This window comes from Nycticebus coucang, chromosome 6 (assembly GCF_027406575.1).
Source record: "Nycticebus coucang isolate mNycCou1 chromosome 6, mNycCou1.pri, whole genome shotgun sequence".
NCBI lineage: Eukaryota > Metazoa > Chordata > Mammalia > Primates > Lorisidae > Nycticebus > Nycticebus coucang.
This window is the reverse complement of record NC_069785.1, coordinates 112056853-112078844: the sequence shown is the minus strand read 5'-3', so window position 1 is coordinate 112078844 and position 21992 is coordinate 112056853. Positions and strand designations below refer to the sequence as shown.

The 21992-nt window shown below is 42.5% G+C and overlaps 2 protein-coding genes across 2 annotated transcripts in view; one reads left to right on the top strand and one right to left on the bottom strand.

The window, feature by feature from the left end:
* CUL5 (cullin 5) overlaps nucleotides 1–21992 on the bottom strand; it is a 132783-nt gene that overhangs the window by 94271 nt on the left and 16520 nt on the right. The window contains exon 2 of the mRNA XM_053593822.1: nucleotides 7129–7238. Within this exon, the coding sequence (XP_053449797.1) occupies nucleotides 7129–7238 (110 nt within the window). The remainder of the gene's footprint in view (nucleotides 1–7128; nucleotides 7239–21992) is intronic.
* LOC128587559 (40S ribosomal protein S2-like) lies at nucleotides 20307–21241 on the top strand. Its single transcript, XM_053593828.1, has one exon. It carries the CDS (start codon nucleotides 20330–20332, stop codon nucleotides 21209–21211), a length of 882 nt encoding a protein of 293 aa, XP_053449803.1. The 5' UTR covers nucleotides 20307–20329; the 3' UTR covers nucleotides 21212–21241.

Here is a 21992-nt window from a genome sequence, read left to right as displayed (position 1 = left end):
ATTGAGGACAGAACATACCTCAATATTACAAAAGCCATATATGACAAACCCATGGCCAATATTATGCTAAATGGAGAAAAACTAAAAGCATTCCCACTTAGATCTAGAACCAAACAAGCTTGCTTGCAAACTGTCACCTCTTCCCTTCAACATAGTGCTGGAAGTTGTAGCCAGAGCAATCAGACAAGAGAAGGAAATCAAAGGTATCCCAGTAGGGAAAGAAGTCAATCTATCGCTCTTAGGGCGGTGCCTGTGGCTCAACGGAGTAGGGCGCCAGCCCCATAATGCTGGAGGTGGAGGGTTCAAACCCAGACCCAGCCAAAAACTGAAAAAAAAAGTATACCAATCTATTGCTCTTTGCTGTTATTATTATTTTTTTTTTTTTGTAGAGACAGAGTTTCACTTTATTGCCCTGGGTAGAGTGCCATGGCATCACACAGCTCACAGCAACCTCCAACTCCTGGGCTTACGCAATTCTCTTGCCTCAGCCTCCAGATTAGCTGGGACTACAGGCACTCGCCACAACACCCGGCTATTTTTTTGTTGCAGTTCGGCCGGAGCCGGGTTTGAACCCGCCCCCTCGGTATATGGGGCCGGCGCCTTACCGACTGAGCCACAGGTGCCACCCCTGTTCTTGTGATTTTATATCTAGAAAACCCCAAAGATTCTGACAAGAGATTCCTGGAACTCAACTTCAGGGGAGTCTCAAGTTACAAAATCAATGTACACAAATCAGTAGCATTCCCATACACCAACAACAGTCAAGCTGAAAATAAAATTCAAGAGTCAGAGGCAGCGCCTGTGGCTCAGTGGATAGGGCGCCGGCCCCATATACTGAGGGTGGTGGGTTCAAACCCAGCCCGGGCCAAACTGCAACAAAAAAGAATCGGGCTTTGTGACAGGCGCCTGTAGTCCCAGCTACTTCAGAGGCTGAGTCAAGAGAATTGCCTAAGCCCAGGAGTTCAGGAGTTGGAGGTTAATGTGAGCTGTGACGCCACGGCACTCTACCAAGGGCAATACAGTAAAACTCTGTCTCAAAAAAAAAAGTCAATACCTTTCAGAATAGCCACAAAGAAAATAAAATACTAGGAATATATTTAATCAAGGACAAACTACAAAACACTAAAAAAATCATAGAGGATATAATAAACAAATGGAAAAACATATCATGCTTATGGATCGGCAGAATCAACATTGTTAAAATGTCTATACTACCCCGAGTGATTTATAGATTCAATGCAATCCTCATTAAAATACCATCATTCTTTGCAGATATAGAAAAAATAATTTTACACTTCATATGAACCAGAAAAGACTCTGAATAGCCAAAGCAACCTTAAGCAAGAAGAATAGGGAGCCATCACTTTACCCGATTTTGAAGTAATACTACAAGGCTATAGTAACCAAAACAGCATAGTACTGACACAAGAACAGAGACACATAGCAATGGATCCGAACAGACAGCCCAGACATAAACATCTTGCTCAATCTGATCTTTGACAAAGCAGACAAAGACATAACTGGGGAAAAGAATCCCTATTCCATAAATGGTGCTGGGAAAATTGGATAGCCACATGCAGAAGACTGAAACAGGATTTGCACCTCTCGCCACTCATAAAAATTAATTCACTATAGATAACAGACTTAAACCTAATGTATAAAATTACAACAACTCTAGAAGAGGTTGGAAAAAGTCTTACAGATATTGGCCTAGGGAAAGGCTTTATGAAGAAGACCCCAAAGACAATCATAGCAGCAAAAAAGTAGATAAATGGAAACTGACTAAATTAAAAAGGTTCTCCATAGCTAAAAAAAAACAATAAACAAACCTATACAATGGGAGAAAATACTTACATGCTATGTATTTGACAAAGGGCTAATAACTAGAATCTATAAAGAACTCCCACAAATAAGCAAGAAGACATACAACAACTCTATTAAAAAGTGGGCAAAAAATATGAACAAAAGCTTTTAAAAGAAGATAAATAGCCAGTAAACATATAAAAAAATGCTAACCATCTCTATCAGGAAAATGTAAATCAAAACCACAATGAAATATCACCTACCTCCAGTGAAAATGGCTTTTATCCAAAGTCCCCAAACAGAAGCTAATGTGGATGTAGAGAGAAAGGTACACTCACACGCTATTGGTGAGACTGCAAACTAATATAACCTCTATGGAAAGCTGTATGGTGATACCTTGAAGAACTAAAAGCAGACCTATCATTTGACCCAGCAATCCCACTACTGGGTATTTATCCAAAGGAAAAAAGTCATTCTATAAAAAAGACACTTGCATTCAAATGTTTATAGCAGCACAATTTAAAATCGCAAATATGTGGAAACAACCCAAGTGTCCCAATACCTGAGTGGATTAACAGAATGTGATCCATGTATACCACTGAGTATCACTTAGCCATCAAAAAAAAAAAAAGGTGAACTAATACCTTTTATAACAACCTGGATGGAACTGGAGACCACCCTCCTAAGTGAAGTATCACAAAAATGGAAAAACCACCACCACATGTGCTCATTTTTAAATTGGCATTAAATGATCAACATGCATGTGTATATATGGTAGTAAATTTCAATGGACATCTGCCAGGGGGATGGGAAGTAGGAAGATGTGGAGATATTCACATCAAACAGGTACAAAGCACACTATCTGGGGGCGAACACAATTATAATCTTGATTCAAACGGTGCAAAAGCAATACATGGGGTGGCGCCTGTGGCTCAGTCGGTAAGGCGCCGGCCCCATATACCGAGGGTGACGGGTTCAAACCCGGCCCCGGCCAAACTGCAACCAAAAAATAGCCGGGCGTTGTGGCGGGTGCCTATGGTCCCAGCTACTCGGGAGGCTGAGGCAAGAGAATCGCTTAAGCCCAGGAGTTGGAGGTTGCTGTGAGCTGTGTGAGGCCACGGCACTCTACTGAGGGCCATAAAGTGAGACTCTGTCTCTACAAAAAAAAAAAAAGCAATACATGCAGGGCAGCGCCTATGGCTCAAAGGAGTAGGACACCAGACCCATATTATCAGAGGTCATGGGTTCAAACCCAGCCCCGGCCAAAAACTGAAAAAAAAGCAGCAATGCATGTAACCAAAACACTTGTATCCCGTCACATTCTGAAATTTTAAAAAATAATTTTTTTTAAAAGAGTGTGATTTTTGGCTTGGCGCCTATAGCTGAAGTGACTAAGGTGCCACTAGAGCTGGCGGGTTCGAATCCAGCCTGGACCTGCCAAACAACAATGACAACTACAACCAAAAAGTAGCCGGGTGTTGTGGTGGGTGCCAGCTACTTGGGAGGCTGAGGCAAGAAACATCGCTTAAGCCCAGGAGTTGGGAGGTTGCTGTGAACTGTGATGCCACAACCTCTACTCAGGGTGACAGCTTGAGGTGCTGTCTCAAAAAAATAATAAAGTGTGATTTTTATTTTCATATCTTAAGGATACTCAAGCAACATTGTAATTTATGTTGAATACTTGCTTTCCTTTTGGGCATCTAGAATTTTGGTGTGTGTGTAGAGTGTGCTTAGGTGACCAGCCCCCAATAAAAACCAGGGGTACTGGCTTGGCACCTGTGGCTCAAGGGGCTAAGGTGCCAGCCACATACACCAGAGCTGGGGGCTTCGAATCCAGCCAGGGGCCACCAAACAACAATGACGGCTGCAACCAAAAAATAGCCAGGCATTGTGGCGGGCACCTGTAGTCCCAGCTACTTGGGAGGCAGAGGCAGGAGAATCGCTTGAGCCCAGGAGTTGGAGGTTGCTGTGAGCTGTGATGCCACAGCAGTCTACCCATGGGGACAGCTTGAGGCTGTGTCTCAAAAAAAAAAAAAAAAAAACAAAAAACAAAACCTGGGGTACTAAGTCTCTTATGAGCTTCCTTGACAAACAACATTTTATGTGCTATTACAATTAGTTGCTGAGGAATTAAGCTTGTCCTGTATGACTCCTCCAACATTTGGAAGTTTGCAAATTGTTTTCCCCTGAACACCATGTATCTTTTCTCTTTGTTGATTTCATTTTGCATTTGTCACTATAGTAAATCATAGCAGTGAATATAACTATATGGTGAATCCTGCAGTCTTCCAAGCAAACTCTGAACCTAGGGGTGATCTGCAGACTAGATGACAGCTGCTATCAGAAGTGGGACGCCTAAGGAAGAAACAGGAGGGTGACCAACACTGCTTGAGTGGCTATATAATCATTTGTGGATGACACAGCAGCTGAGAGCTTCAGCCTGCCAAAATGACCTGTCTTTTCAATTATCTATGAAATTTGAAAATGATAGACAACTCTTCTGGGGTTAGAGCTATCTCATTCCCTGGGCTATTTTTGGATATCTTTGGCTTCTGTTCTCACATCAGGTGAGAAAATACCCAGAAGTTCCCAAAAGTGAGTTTTAGGTGAATCACAATATTAAAAATACAGATCTCTCCTCCGTTGCTTGAAAAACAACAGCTAAATCAAACAGTTAAATCAGTAACTCCATCAGGAAAAGCTAGTGGTACAGAACTTTCTTACTTTTTTCTGTTGCTGAAGGGACAGAAATTTAAACTCTCTTGAGTACTGGAAACAGAGTAAGTCTACATAATTGATAATGTTTGCTATGATTTTACCTACTAGTGCCTCAGTAAAAAGAGAGACAACATGAAAACAGAGAAATTCTGTTAGAAATACACTTTTGAGTTTTTTTTTCCTTTGAGACAGAATCTCACTCTGTTGCACTGGGTTTAAGCACCATGGTGTCATCACAGCTCACAGCAACCTCAAACTTTTGGGCTCAATCAATTCTGTTGCCTCAGCCTCCTTAGTAGCTAAGATGACAGGTGCCTGCCACCACACGTATGTAGCTAGTTTTTCTTTTTCTTTCTTTTTTTTTGAGACAGAGCCTCTCTCAGTCGCCCTAGGTAGAGTCACATGGCATCATAGCTCACAGCAACCTCAAACTCTTGAGCTTGAGCAATCAACTTGCCTCAGCCTTGAGAGTAGCTGGGACTACAGTTGTCCATCACTATGCCTGCCAGCTTTTCTATTTTCAGTAGGGCTCCAGCAATCCACCAGCCTCAGCCTCCCAGAGTGGTAGGATTATAGGCAAGAGCCACCATACCAGCTAGTTTTTCTATTTTTATTTTATAAAAGATATACATATATATATACATATTTTTTTCGGAGGGGGAGACAGAGTCTCACTTTGTCACCCTGGGTAGAGTGCTGTGGTGTGATAGCTCACAGCAATCTCAAATTCTTGGGCTCAAGTGATAAGTGATTCTCCTGCTTTAGTCTCCCGAGTATCTGGGACTACAGGCACCTGACACAACTCCCAGCTATTTTTTTTTTAAAGAGGGAGATCTCTCACTCTTGCTCAGGCTGGTCTCGAACTCATGAGCTCAAGTAATCTGCCTGTCTCAGCTTCCAAGAGTGCTAGGATTACAGGCATGAGCCACTAGGGCCCAACCAGTTTTTCTATTTTTAGTAGAGATAGGGTCTCACTCTTGCTTAGGCTGGTCTTAAACTCCTGAGCTGAAGTAATTCTCCTGCTTCACCTCCCAGTGTGCTAGGGTTACAGGCATGAGCCACTACACCAGGCTCATTGAGTATTTTTAAATCAAACTGACTGCCAATCTTACCATCACATCTAATGGCACTATTAGACAGTAGGATATAGCCCCAGCCTCTTCATTTCCCATGTAGAATACCTCCAGATGCCATTCACACCAGTGAAGCAAATGAACTAGTGTGATGAATAAACAAAACTGTTTGGAACTAACTGCTTTAAGGCCATCTGAAATCAAGGCCTAAACTAAAATTAACTGGCCTCGACTGAGAACCCAGAATAAAAGGCCCTATGCCCATGGTAGGAGGCCACACTAATATGTTTGTGGCTTAGGGTACCCTAACAATTCTAAACTCTTTGTTTCCAGGGACTCCACATAAGTCTGCTGAAATAATATTTATGTATGCATCCTATCATGACACTACCTCAATCCTGGGAGGCTTTCAGGTCTGCTTCAACTTACTGGCGTTAGCTGTGTTATGTCTGAGCTGACACTTGAGGCCATGTCAGAAAACACGCATACAGAACCTGATGGAAAAAGCAGCATGGTTTTCTAAAATAAACCTTTTGGTAGGCTTGGTACCTGTGGCACAGTGGTTACGGCGCCAGCCACACATACCCAGGCTGGTGGGTTCAAATCCAGCCCGGGCCAGCAAAACAACAATGACAACTGCAACCAAAAAATAGCCAGGAGTTGTGGTGGGCACCTATAGTCCCAACTACTCAGGAGGCTGAGGCAAGAGAATCAACTAAGCCCAAGAGTTGGAGGTTGCTGTGAGCTATGATGCCATAGTACTCTACCAAGGGCGACAAAGTGAGACTCTATCTCAAAAAAAAAAAAAAAATAAATAAATATAAGCCTTATGGTTATCGGGATGTGTTTTAACTGCCTAAATCCATGGCTACTAAAAGGTGTAACTGGGGTCATTATCAGAGGTCAGTCTTGCCCTGCTACATGTGGGGACTACCAATAATAATTTAGCTAGGAAGAAATTTTGGCCAAGGGCCAAGAGTTAACACAGAAGACCTGTGAAAGGTCCTTAGAAAAGTCTGATTGTAAGATTAGCCCTTGGCTGGTAACACAGAACTCCAACAGTTGACAGTTTCTTACACTTATATAAAACTTTCCTGAAATGGTAGAATGGCTCACTGTATCTAAGCTGTATATATACTTATTTTGGTACATGCCAGACAGAGACTACCTATGTCACCAGCCCCCCTAAAAACTCTGGGTGCTGAGTCTCTACCAGCTTTCCTGGTACATAACATATTACATATTGTCAGTCTTTTCGCTGGAAAAATTAAGTGTGCCCTGTGTGATTCCTCTGGGAAAGGACACTTGGAAGCTTGTGTTTGTTTTTTCTCAAATTTCACCCCACGTACTTTTTCCCTTTGCTGATTCTGCTTTGTATCCTTTCAGTAGTCCTGTCTGGCGGAGGTCTTGAAGACCCCTAAAACCACCTACTAGTAATTTTTAATAGGTAAACGATCTAGAGTTGTAAGTGGACACAGAAAAACATCACCAAAATTTCCTTTATATTAGCAAACAGAATTAATGGATTACTTACGAAAACAGATCAAACCACTGCTGTTTTGTAACAGATTCCTGGCGTAAAAGCTTCAAAACAATTGGGCGCATGAAATCCCATTTGTCTTCAAACTGAAGAGAACCTTTATTCTTAAAAAAAAAAAGAAAGAAAAGATAAAAAGATAAAAGGTAGTTAAATTTAAATGCAGTTAAATCAAAAGTGTCCTAAAATGTTTATCTTCTAAGAGATAACTAGAGAAATGCAGGGCTCAAATATCAAAGAACCAGTTTTCCATACTAGAATCCTATAGGCTTAATCTGTTTTTAAGAAATCACAGGAAAACAATCATAAAAGAAAAACTGACAAAAGTGTGTAGTAAAAAATTTGGTCTTTTGGTAGATGATCTCAGGGCACTTGGAATGTTATGCCTGGTAAGTGTGTCTTTACCTTGGGGGCCTTGGATCCAACGGATAGGATAACGATGTGAATGAAGGAGGAGACTACCCATGCCTGTATGGTCTTTAGGGTAAGGGCTGGCCAGTTAGAGTGGATGTTTCCGATCATGCACTGTCAGTCAGCCTCGAGACTGAAATTATCCATGTGAGCAATTGTTCATGCCTGTAGGAACAAGCTCCACAAAAACTACACACAGTGGAGGTTGGATAAGCTTCCCTGTTTGGTAGTTCTCATTTGAGCTCCCCCTCTTTGGTAGTACTGTCATACATTTATGCCAGGAGAGAAATGCATCCTGACTACACAGGGAGAGGACAAGAGAAGCTCTGTATTTGGAACCCTCCTAGACAATCGCCCTATGAGTCTATTCCTTTCACTGATCTTACTCTCTGAATCCTTTCCCTGTAACAAAGTGTAACTACAAGCACAGCAGTTTTCACCGAATTCTTTGATAATTCATTAGGATTACCTGAGAGTAGTTTTGGGAACCCTTCAAAATTGCAGTTGGTGTTGTAAATGAGAGTGGTCTTATGATTTTCTTTTCCCTAATACTGAACCACTTTCAAATCCCTGGGATAAATTGTATGATTATGAGTATTTATTTGAGACAGGGTACCTGTACCTTCTAATTTTGTAGTTATTTTAAACTCCTCACAAAAAGTATATTTGAAATCGACATAAACTCTGAAAACTAAAGGGGGGAAAACATGGAAAGATAACTGACTCAGAATATGGTAGTGAGTGTCTTTAGTCCCAGATACTCAGAAGGCTGAGAAGGATTACTTGTGCCCAGGAATTTGAGGTTACAGTGGTCAGTTATGATTGGGCTGCTACACTCCAGCCTGGGTGACAAAGCGCGGCGACACTGTCTCAAATAAAAACAAAAACAAAATCCAACAAGGAAAGACAGCCATCTCATTTTATATTGCTAACAAAACCCTGGCACCAGGGCAGTGCCTGTGGCTCAGTGGGTAGGGCACCGGCCCCATATACTGAGAGTGGCGGGTTTGAACCTGGCCCGGGCCAAACTGCAACAAAAAACAGCCGGGTGCTGTGGCAGGCGCCTGTAGTTCTAGCTACTTGGGAGGCTGAGGCAAAAGAATCAGTTAAGCCCAGGAGTTGGAGGTTGCTGTGAGCTGTGACACAATAGCACTCTACTGAGGGCCATAAAGTGAGATTCTGTCTCTAACAAAAACAAAACAAACAACAACAACAAAAACTCTAACACCAAACTGCTGAGAACAGCACAAGAAATGGAAACTCTAGGCCAGGGGTCCTCAAACTATGGACTGCAGCAGTGTGATTGTATTTGTTCCCGTTTTTGTGTTTTTTTACTTCAAAATAAGTTATGTGCAGTGTGCATAGGAATTTGTTCATAGATTTTTTTTTAAACTATAGTCCGGCCCTCCAACGGTTTGAGGGACAGTGAACTGGGCCCCTGTTTAAAAAGTTTGAAGACCCCTGCTTCTAGGCCAATCCCACCAGAGAATATAGATGCAAAAATCTAAATAAACATTAGCAAATCAAAGAGGACTATCCCAACAATGATACCTCATAATCATACATAATCTCATACCCCAAGAATGTGAAAGTGGTTCAACGTCAGGGGGAAAACAGCATCAATACACTACCAAAAAGAAAGGAAGAGGCCAGGCCCAGCAGCTCATGCCTATAAACCTAGCACTCTGCAAGGCTAAGGCAAGAGGATTGCCTGAGCTCAGGAATTTGAGACCAGCCTCAAATTTCTCCAAATTCTGAGCAAGAGAAAGACCCCCATCTCTACTGAAAATAGAAAAATTAGCTAGACATTGTGGCAGGTGCTTAATAGTCCTAGTTACTTGGGAGGCTGAGGCAAGACAATCACTTGAACCCAGGATTTTGAGGTTGCTGTGAGCTAGGCTGATGCCATGGCACTCTTATCAAGCCTGGGCAACAGAATGAGACTCTGCCTAAAAAAATAAAAAAAGAAGAAGGGAGAAAGAAACTCCATATACGTTACTTGCTAGTCATTAGTACTATTGCTTTTCAAGTTAAGCATGGACATGTAACTTGTTTGGGCCAACAAATTTCAATGAAAGTCATTACTTTTCTAATACACCAGCACCAATCACCCCCTGAAACTCATAATTGTTTTTACTATGTACATGTTATTGAGCATGGCACTCACTTCTACCATAGGTTCTTAACCTAAGGTTCATATACTGACTGCATATATCTGCAAACTCCCTGAAATTATAAACCTGAACGTTTCCCAACATACAGATTCCTAAAACCCATGCAGGCCTACTGGAACAGAATCTCTTGGAGTTAGTTCAAAATCTGCATGCTTATCAAATTCATGATAAAAATACATAAAAATGTTAGAGGGTTTATGACTCAAAAAGATTAAGAACCATGGACTTCCAGTCTGAGCCAGAGTGAGAGCCTATCTCTAAAAATAGCTGGACTTTGTGGCAGGTGCCTGTAGTACGAGCTACTCAGGAGGCTGAGGCAAGAGAATCACTGGAGTCCAGGAGTTTGAGATTGCTGTGAGCTATGATGCCACAGTACCTCTACTGAAGGCGACAAAATGAGAAAAAAAAAAAAAGAAAGAACCACAGACTAACATCATACTCCTGCAAATGCTGCTTATATCCACAAACACAGTTCATCCTAAAAGTTACACTGGCGGCCACAGGTATATGTTTCTCTCACACAATGTTCTTCCTATAAGGGCCCATGGGAAATATTCATTCAAAACTTAGTAGTAAGATCAGCTATGCTTCTCTCCTGAACAGTTAAGTTTGTTTTTGCTTTATAGACTTAAATAAATGACATAGGTAACTTTGCTCTCCTCTCAGAACTGGCTAATGAGAAATTCAGAGTCCTGTTTGTGATCCTGTGGCATACATACTTTGTATATTAACCTTGTGTGTGGCTTCACATTAATTTTTCTGCTTTTATTATTTTTTGTAACCCTCTTTTACTCTTTTACTTTTCCTTCTGAGGAAAAGGTATGAAAATAAATAAGAAAGAACAATGGAAAGAACATGCAAATCCTTTCTTTACTATGATATAGAAAATCAGAATTTAGAACACCCTGTTAACAAGGATCATTTCTACACGATTGCAAGAGAGACTTTACCTAAAAAATGCAATCAGTGTAACCTAGCTTATTGTACCCTCAATGAATCCCCAACAATAAAAAATAAATAAATAAATAAACAAGGATCATTTCTAATTTCAACTAAGTCTATTTCCATGAGCACTTCTGATGATTTATAAAATTAAACACAGTGTAAGTCCTCCATTTAGGGATGTCCAATCATACTGGACGAAGAAGAGTTGTCTTGGGCCCACATTAAATACACAAACACTAAGGAAAGCTGGTAAGCAAAAAAATGGTCTGCACAGGGTAATGGTGATGGGATGGGGGAAGGTGACTTATGGAGGACAGGGATCAGAGTTAACAAGCTCTTAGCAGCCCCTCATTCTTCTCAAGCGGAAGATCTAGTTTTGATAATAAAAGAAACCTGCTGGGGCGGCGCCTGTGGCTCAGTGAGCAGGGCGCCGGCCCCATATACCGAGGGTAGCGGGTTCAAACCCAGCCCCGGCCAAACTGCAACAAAAAAATAGCCGGACGTTGTGGCGGGCGCCTGTAGTCCCAGCTACTCGGGAGGCTGAGGCAGGAGAATCGCCTAAGCCCAGGAGTTGGAGGTTGCTGTGAGCTGTGTGACGCCACGGCACTCTACTGAGGGCAATAAAGTGAAACTCTGTCTCTACAAAAAAAAAAAGAAACCTGCTGGTGGCTCAGTGAGTAGGGCGCCGGCCCCATATACGGAGGGTGGCAGGTTCAAACCCAGCCCTGGCCAAACCGCAACAAAAAAAAAATAGCCGGGCATTGTGGTGGGTGCCTGTAGTCCCAGCTACTTGGGAGGCTGAGGCAAGAGAATTGCCAAAGCCCAGGATCTGGAGGTTGCTGTGAGCTGTGTGATGCCAAGGCACTCTACCGAGGGCAATAAAGTGACACTGTCTCTACAAAAAAAAAAAAGGTCTGTGCATAGTATCATCCGCCACCAAGGAAAAGCAAAAAAATCCTCATATAATCTGCATATGCCCCCATGGGCTGCAGGCTGGACTCCCCTGAAAGGTACAGAGGACTAGAGTACCTAGGTACGTGAGGTAACTACTAGTTAGGCTCTAAAACCTCCTAATAGATACAGCTAAACAACAGGAAACACACTTACGTTCTCCTGTCTGATGAAACAAGTTAAGATTAACTACAGGCTCGGTGCCTGTAGCAGTGGAGCTCCAGCCACATACACCCAGGCTGGTGGGTTTGAACCCCACCTGGGGCTAAACAACAATGACAACTACAACAAAAAAATAGCCAGGCATTGTGGCGGGCGCCTATAGCCCCAGCTACTTGGGAGGCTGAGGCAAGAGAATTGCTTAAGCCTAAGAGTTTGTGGTTGCTGTAAGCTATGACGCCACGGCACTCTACTGAGGGTGACATGAGAGTCTGTCTCAAAAAGAAAAAAAAAAGATTAACTACAGAAACGCTTTCCCCTAATACTCAAACAAGAATTTAATAATTGAATGTTTTCCTTTTTTTTTTCTTTTTGAGACAGTCTCACTATGTCGCCCTTGGTAGAGAGCTGTGGCATCACAGCTCACAGCAACCTCCAACTCTTGGGCTTAAGTGATTCTCTTGCCTCAGCCTCCCAAGTAGCTGGGACTACAGCCACCTGTCACATCATCTGGCTATTTTTTGTTGCAGTTGTCATTGTTTAGCTGGCCCAGGCTGGGTTTGAACCCGCCAGCCTTGGTGTATGTGGCTGGCGCTGTAACCACTGTGCTATGGGTGCCGAGACAATAATTGAATATTTTCTATCACACTTTCAAAATATATTTCAGTTGCCTCGGTGCCCACACCTCAGTAATCAGGGAGCCAGCCACATACACCAAGGCTGGCAGGTTCAAACCCAGCCATGGCCTGCTAAACAACAATGACAACTGGAACAAAAAAGTAGCCAGGTGTTGTGGTGGGCGCCTGTAGTCCCAGCTACTTGGGAGGCTGAGGCAAGAGTATCATCATTTAAGCCCAAGCGTTTGAGATTGCTGTAAGCTGTGATGCCACAGAACGCTACTGAGGACAATACAGTGAGACTCTGTCTCAAAAAAAAAAAAAAAAAAAATTAAATATATTTCAAAAATGATGCTGAAGTAGTTCTTTGACCTATACTTTATTAAATCAAAGAGCATATCATTAAACACATAACTAAGCAACAGGACACCAAGCCTACCAACAAAAGAGAATGTCTTACTAATAAGCAAAGGCACCTTCAAATTATGAATCCTGATTTATGTATTTTCCACTAACTGAAGCATCCTCATCTCTATTATCCTACTACAAAGGCTTTTCTTTCATTCTTTTCATTATTACTCAGAATAAGTAGGCTGGATTCACCAGCAGCTAAGAGGTCTAAGATTACCTCATCCACTGTCTCTTTTTGACCAAGAGGACTTCAACATTTGCTATACCCTTCCTCCTTCATCCTTCATTCTGTATAGCCAAATAATCCTCTCACTTGTCTCAACTTACAAATTTGCCACAAGGAAGCCATTGGGGAGTTGGCAATAGGGGCAAAGAGGGAGATGATCTAGGTAGTGGCACCATGCTTAATATGCTCGGGGTAAAGTAAAGTAAGGAAAGAGGAGAGAACAGATAAGGTCAGGGAAGTAACTTTTCCTACTGGAACTTTCTGAATTGGATATTGTAAGACCATTAAGTCCATTACAAGGACTTTGGCTTCTAATGTGAAATACAAAGCCATTAAAAGACTGAGAGCAAGAAGTGCCATGATCTGCAAGCTAAAAAGCTTGGGTACAGCTAAGGACACAGTAACTAAAGCAAACAACCTTCAGAATGGGAGAAGATATTCGCATGTTATGAATCTGACAAAAGCCTAATAACTAAGGCCGGGTGCAGTGGCTCAAGCCTGTCATCTCAGCACTCTTAGAGAGGCCAAGGTGGGCAAATCTCTTGAGCTCACAAGTTCGAGACCAGCCTGAGCTAGTGAGACCCCATCTCTAAAAATAGCCGGATGTTGTGGCAGGCGCCTGTCGTCCCAGCTACTCAGGAGGCTGAGGTCAGAGAATCACTTGAGCCTAAGAGTCTGAGGTTGCTGTGAGCTATGACGCTATGGCACTCAGACCCAGGGTGACAAAGTGAGACTCGGTCTAAAAAGAAAAAAAAAAAAAAGCGTAATAACTAGAATCTACAGAGAACTCAAACTAATCAACAAGAAAAGAGCAAACAACCCCATTGATCACTGGGCAAAAGATGTGAACATAGGGCGGCGCCTGTGGCTCAAGGAGTAGGGCGCTGGTCCCATATGCCGGAGTTGACGGGTTCAAACCCAGCCCCGGCCAAAAAATCACAAAAGAAACAAAAACAAAAACAAAAAGACGTGAACATAAACTTCTCTCAAGAAGGCAGATGGCCAATGAACACATGAAAAAGTGCTCAGTATCCCTAATTATCAGAGAAATGCAAATCAAAACCACTTTGAGATACCAGTTAACCCCATTGAGAATAGCGGACATCACAAAGTCGCAAAGTTGCACATGCTGATGTGGGTGTGGAGAGAAGGGAACATTTTTACACTATTGGTAGGATTGGAAACTAATACTTTTAGGAAAAAAGTATGGAGAATTGTCAAAAAGCTAAAAATAGACCTTCCATTGGCTCCCACGATCCCATTACTAGGTACCCAGAAGAAAATCATTTTACCATAAGGACATTTGCACTCGAATGGCTATAGCAGCTCAATTCACAACTGCAAAGATGTGTAAACAACCCAAGTGCCCTTCAACCCATGAATGGATAAATAAACTGGTATATGTATACCATGGAATTACTATTCAGCCATAAAGAAAGATAAAGACTTTACATCTTTTGTATTTACCTGGAAAGATTTGGAGAACATCCTCCTAAGTACCACAAAAATGGAAAAGCAAGCATCCAATGTACTCAATATTAACACCAAACTAGTAGATGAACTACACACCCACTCTAGAGAGAAACATTTAAAGAAGGGGGGAGGGGGCTGGGTGGTGCCTGTGGCTCAAAGGCAGGGCGCTGGCCCCATATGCCAGAGGTGGCGGGTTCAAACCCGATCCTGGCCAAAAACCGCAAAAAAAAAAAAAAAAAAGAAGTATGGAAACCCACCCAGCACTACACATTAAACGAACCAATGAGCAGTGTTTTGAAAGCTCCAGAGAAACCCAGGACTTTGGATATAGGATTGGCTTAAGAGTTCTTTCAAATATTTCTGGAGACCAGATATTAAACATGGAAGAGAATGTATCTAAATGTGATGAATTTGATGAGTCTTTTATTAAAACTCTATTATACTCTCACCAGCCAATAACATCATCACATGCCAAACCCATATGGGTTTCCATACCCATACCCTCTTCCCTTAGCATCTATTGTGTACAAAATAGGGGTAATAAGGCATACCTCCTGGGTGAAGGGCTCAAGTGCAACTTAGACTTTACCTAATAAATGCAAATACCACCTAATTTTATGTACCTTTATATTAATTTGAAATTAAAAAGTCATGATCTGGCTCGGCGCCTGTGGATCAAGCGGCTAAGGCACCAGCCATGTACACCTGAGCTGGCAGGTTCGAATCCAGCCCGGGCCCGCCAAACAACAATGACAACTGCAACCAAAAAATAGCCAGGTGTTGTGGTGGGCGCCTGTAGTCTCAGCTACTTGGGAGGCGGAGACAGGAGACTCGCTTGAGCCCAGGAGTCTGAGGTTGCTATGAGCTATGATGCTACAGCACTCTACCCAGGGCAACAGCTTGAGGCTCTGTCTCAAAAAAAAAAGTCATGATCTGATTTTAAAATATGATTATTATGTTGAAAATATATTTTAAGGGGCCAGGCGTGGTGGCTCATGCCTTTAATCCTAGCACTTGGGAGTTTAGGCGAGTGGACTGCCTAAGCTCACAGGTTCAAGACCAGCCTGAGCCAGAGCAAGACTTAGGCTCGGCATCTACCCTCAATTATTTAACTTCAGTATTCCCATTTTATAGATGGAAAAAACTACATACTGTTAAACATGAGATTAAGTTAGATTTCTCTAAAGTTACAGGCATTAAGTAGCAGAGCATGAAATCAATCCAAGCAGTTTAGTTCTGTTAAAGCCACAGAGCTCTGGTTCTTTCCTGGATGAGGAATAAAGGACCTCTAATCTGTATGCTACCCTGTTTCCCCGAAAATAAGACAGTGTCTTTATTTTAAGGTGTGCTCCCAAAGATGCGCTAGGTCTTATTTTCAGGAGACGTCTTATCTTTCCTATAAGTAGGTCTTATTTTTGGAGGATGTCTTATTTTCAGGGAAACAGGGTAGATCCAGTCCTTGGCTTAATTTCGTGGAGCTTGTAAGATGCAAAAATCTGCCCTCAGCTCGCCATGCTCCATCTGCGTTCAGTTTCCTGATTTTTCAGTCTGCAAGGTTTAGCTGTCTCTGTCTCAGCGTCTGTTGCCCTGTGACCTGCAGAAGGATGCCGGGACAATACAAAAGCCAGAAAATGGAACTGCTGACATTCAAGGATGTGGCCACAGAATTCTCTTCAGAGGAATGGAAATACATGGACCCTGCTCAGCGAAATATGTATAGGGATGTGATGTTAGAGAACTATAGAAACCTGGTCTCTAACTTGCCATCTCTAAACTGGACCTGGTTAGCCTTGGGGAAAAAAAAAGAGCCCTGGAATGTAAAGAGTGTGCAAACAGTAGCCAACCACCCAGCACTACACATTAAACGAACCAATGAGCAGTGTTTTGAAAGCTCCAGAGAAACCCAGGACTTTGGATATAGGATTGGCTTAAGAGTTCTTTCAAATATTTCTGGAGACCAGATATTAAACATGGAAGAGAATGTATCTAAATGTGATGAATTTGATGAGTCTTTTATTAAAACTCTATTATACTCTCACCAGCCAATAATATCATCACATGCCAAAATCCATAATACTGATCAGTGTGGTAAGGTGTTTACCAAGTCATTATTGCATAGTCAATGCCAGGAAATAAATAATTGGGAAGAACATTATTTATCATACAGAATTTTGATGTCTTTTAACCAGAGCTCTACCCTAAACAACTACCAGAATACTTATGTTGATGAAAGAAATTATCAATTCGGGGCGGCGCCTGTGGCTCAGTCGGTAAGGCACCGGCCCCATATACCGAGGTTGGCAGGTTCAAACCCGGCCCCGGCCAAACTGCAACCAAAAAATAGCCGGGCGTTGTGGCGGGCGCCTGTAGTCCCAGCTGCTCGGGAGGCTGAGGCAAGAGAATCGCTTAAGCCCAGGAGTTGGAGGCTGCTGTGAGCTGTGTGAGGCCACAGCACTCTACCGAGGGCCATAAAGTAAGACTCTGTCTCCACAAAAAAAAAAAAAAAAAAAAAAAAGAAAGAAATTATCAAGTAAACCTGAGAAAACCTTCAACCAATCAGAACGGTCAATTCCAAAAGATCCAGTTCAAATGTAAAAACTTCTCTATAGTTACAAAAAACAGAAAGACAAAATCATAACTACGAGAACAATATTATCCACATTATTGAAAGTCTGGTTGCTCAGGAAAAACAGATTACTGAAGAAGTTATTCCACTGTGTTTAAGTCTTGCCATCTGATGGTTGACATTCATGGCAAACTGACGTTTTACTCACTGCACATCAATGTTAGAAAAGTAAAACCCATTTAGTTGTATGTATCAAAGCAAATGAATTAACTCATACAAAACAATCTTTTTTTTTTTTTTTTTTGCAGTTTTTGGCCAGGGCTGGGTTTGAACCTGCCACCTCTGGTATATGGGGCTGGTGCCCTACTCCTTTGAGCCACAGGCGCTGCCCCAAAACAATCTTATTTAAATATACGAGATGCTCCATGAAACAACCACTCAAAAATCATTATTTTTTATCCAGTACAGTGCTGTAATTTTAGAGATTGAGGCTAACTGATGAAAGACTTTTCCACATTTTTACATTAAAGATTATATGGAGTTTTAAAAAAAAGATGCAAAAATCTATGATTATAGGGCGGCGCCTGTGGTCCAAAGGAGTAGGGCGCCGGCCCCATATGCCAGAGGTGGCAGGTTCAAACCCAGCCCCGGCCAAAAACTGCAAAAAAAAAAACAAAACCAAAAAACTCTGATTATGAAAATTTCATTGCAATTATCTAGAAACCACAAGGTAGAAACATTACTACATGAAAAAAAACAACTACTTTTTAAACACAGTGTACACTGTAGGAAGAAGAGGAGGAGGAGGAAACTATTCTCCCAAAAGTTAAATAGGTGTATCTTTTCCCCTTGAAATGAAAACTGTCATACTACATTCCTTTTAATTACAGAGGAAAAATATTTTTAAACAAATTCTGACAATGGTTAAATTATCTGAAAGCCAAACAACTAATTTTAAGGAAAAAAACAAAAATAACAGTACTAATTATAAGAGTTTAAACTCATTTTGGGTGGCTTTCTTATCCTTCATTTATTCATTCAGCAAACATCCGTACATTGTGACACATAAATGAAAGGTCCTCAAGGAACTCACATTCTTGTATAGTGTTTCTTTTCTTTTTTCTTTCTTTCTATTAGAGTTTCACTCTGTCCCCCTGGGTAGAGTGTCTGGCATCATAGCTCACAGCAATCTCAAATTTTTGGGCTCAACCAATCAACTTGCCTCCATCTCCCGAGTAGCTGGGATCACAGGTGCCCACCATAATGCCTAGCTAGTTTTACTATTTTTAATAGATATGGGGTCTCACTCTTGGGCAGGCTGGTCTTGAACTCCTGAATGCAGGTAATCCAGCCATGGCAACCTCCTAGAATGCTAAGATTACAGGTACAAGCCATAGCACCCAGCCAGTATAGTGTTTCTTAAATTGTGGTCCATGGCCAGGCGTGGCGGCTCATGCCTGTAATCCTAGTACTCTGGAAGACCGAGGCGGTAGACTGCTTGAGATCCCAAGTTCAAGATCAGCCTGAGCAAAAGTGAGACTCCGTCTCTACTCAAAATAGAAAAAAAGCATCAAGAGGATGCTTGAGCCCAAGAGTTGAAGTTTGCTATGAGTTATGACACCATGGCACTGTACCCATGGCGACAGCTTGAGACTTTGTCTCAAAAAATAAATAAACAAATAAATAAATAAAAATAAATTTTGTGGTCCATGGACTCTTGAAGGGTCCCAGGATAATGTTTTTTTTTTTTGAGACAGAGTCTCACTTTGCCACCCTTGGTAGACTGCCGTGGGGTTACAGGTCACAGCAACTTCAAATTCCTGGGCTCAAGCAATTCTCTTGCCTTATCCTCCCAAGTAGCTGTGATTACAGGCACCGGCCACAATGCCAGGCTATTTTTAGAGATAAGGTCTCACTCTAGCTCAGGCTGTTCTTAAACCTATGAGCTCAAGCAATCCTCCTGCCTCAGCCTACCAAGTGCTGGGATTACAGGCATGAACCACTTGCTCACGGCCTCCCAGGAGAAATTCTTTTTTTTTTTTTTGGAGACAGAGTCTCACTATGTCTCCCTCAGTAGAGTACCATGGCATCACTGCACACAGCAACCTTAAACTCTTGGGCTTAAGTGATTCTCTTGCCTTAGCCTCCCAAGTAGCTAGGACTACAGCTGCCTGCCACACCCAGCTATTTTTTGTTGTGGTTGTCATTGTTTAGCAGGCTGGGCTCGAACCCTCCAGCCTCAGTGTATGTGGCTGGTGACATAACCACTGTGCTATGGGTGCCGAGCCACCCAGGAGAAATTTTTAAGACTCAAACTATAAAAATAATTTTTATATGTTTGCTTTGAAAAATCCAATGAAATATAAATACAAATAGAAATCTGGACTGCTTATATAACTAAGCACTAACCCTAAAAGGTAAAAAATTAATAAATTTATATTAAAATTAAGAATTTTAATCCAGGGCGGCACCTGTGGCTCAAGGAGTAGGGCGCCGGTCCCATATGCCGGAGGTGGCGGGTTCAAACCTAGCCCTGGCCAAAAAAAAAAAAAAAAAAAAGAATTTTAATCCATTAGTCAATAAATGGTGTGAAGTTTTATAATAAAATCATTTGATACCCTATATATAAAAAAGGAATTTTAATCCATTAAAAGATACCATTAAATAGCCGGGCGTTGTGGCGGGCGCCTGTAGTCCCAGCTGCTCGGGAGGCTGAGGCAAGAGAATCGCGTAAGCCCAAGAGTTAGAGGTTGCTGTGAGCCGTGTGACGCCACGGCACTCTACCCGAGGGCGGTACAGTGAGACTCTGTCTCTACAAAAAAAAAAAAAATAAAATAAAAGATACCATTAAAGGAATAAAAAGGCAACCCAGAGTAGGAGAAGGTATTTCTAATATATACCTACAAGAAGGCTCTTACCAGAATATATATAAGCACTCCTAAAAAAAGTTAAGAAAACCAAAACAACTCAATTTCAAAATCTACAAAAGACTTGATAAAGATACCTAAATGGCCAATAACCATGTGAAAAGGTGCCCATCACCATTAATCATAAGGGAAATACATAGTAAAACCACAATGAAATATCACTACCTACCACCAAAAAGGCTACAACAGAAAAAAACAGCAATGTCAAGTGTCAGAGAGAATATACCAAACTCTCATTCTGCTGGTTAGAGTGTAAACTAGTATAACCATTTTGTAAAACTATTTAGCAGTGTTTATGAAAGTTAACATAGGCTTTTTTTTTCTGACGAAAACACCAAATGGCGGATGACGCCGGTGCAGCGGGAGGGCCTGGAGGCCCTGGGGGCCCTGGAATGGGAGGCCGTGGTGGTTTCCGTGGAGGCTTCGGCAGCGGCATCCGTGGCCGGGGTCGCGGCCGGGGTCGGGGCCGGGGCCGAGGCCGCGGAGCTCGCGGAGGCAAGGCCGAGGACAAAGAGTGGATGCCCGTCACCAAGCTGGGCTGCCTGGTCAAGGACATGAAGATCAAATCCCTGGAGGAGATATATCTTTTCTCTCTGCCCATTAAGGAATCTGAGATCATTGATTTTTTCTTGGGGGCATCTCTCAAGGATGAAGTTTTGAAGATTATGCCAGTGCAAAAACAGACCCGCGCTGGTCAGCGGACCAGGTTCAAGGCGTTTGTTGCTATTGGGGACTACAATGGTCATGTTGGTCTGGGTGTTAAGTGTTCCAAGGAAGTAGCCACTGCCATCCGAGGTGCCATCATCCTGGCCAAGCTCTCTATTGTCCCAGTGCGGAGAGGCTACTGGGGGAATAAGATTGGCAAGCCTCACACTGTTCCTTGCAAGGTGACAGGCCGCTGTGGCTCTGTGCTGGTACGTCTCATCCCTGCTCCTAGAGGAACTGGCATTGTCTCAGCGCCTGTGCCTAAGAAGCTGCTAATGATGGCTGGGATTGATGACTGCTACACTTCAGCCAGGGGCTGCACTGCCACCCTGGGCAACTTTGCCAAGGCCACTTTTGATGCCATATCCAAGACCTACAGCTATCTCACTCCTGATCTCTGGAAAGAGACAGTGTTCACCAAGTCTCCTTACCAAGAATTCACTGACCATCTTGTCAAGACCCACACCAGAGTCTCTGTGCAGAGGACCCAGGCTCCAGCTGTGGCTACAACCTAGGGTTTTTATGCAATAATAAAGTGAATTGAGTCTGTGATAAAAAAAAAAAAAAAAAGAAAGTTAACATAGGCGTATACATGACCCAGCAATTTCACTCCTAGACATACCTCCAACTAAACTGCATGCATGTCTATCAAAAGATATACGTAAGTTCACAGTATCCTTATTCTCAATAGTAAAGAAATACCAACAACCCTACTGTACAAAAAACAGAATGAATGGTAAAATATTGATAACAGAATACTATACAGCAATAAAAAATCAGTATGTAACAACATAGATGAATTTCCGGACACAATGATGAACAAAGAGGTCCGACAGAAGAGTACCAAATATGGGGCGGCATCCATAGCTCAGTCTGCAGGAACCGGCCACATACACCCAGGCTGGCAGGTTCAAACCCAGCCTGGGCCTCACAAACAACAACAACTTCAGGACGACGACGACTGGCTCTGTGAGTAGGGCGCGGGCTCCATATACCAAAGGTGGCGTGTTCAAACTCAGCCCCGGCTGACCTGCAACAAAAAATAGCTGGGCTGGGTGGCGCCTGTGGCTCAAGGAGTAGGGCGCCGGCCCCATATACCAGAGGTAGCAGATTCAAACCGGGCCCCGGCCAAAAACTGCAAAAAAAAAAAAAAAAGGGGTGGCGCCTGTGGCTCAGTGAGTAGGGCGCTGGCCCCATATACCAAGGGTGGTGGGTTCAAACCCAACCCCGGCCAAACTGCAACATAAAATAGCTGGGTGTTGTGGCGGGCGCCTATAGTCCCAGCTACTTGGGAGG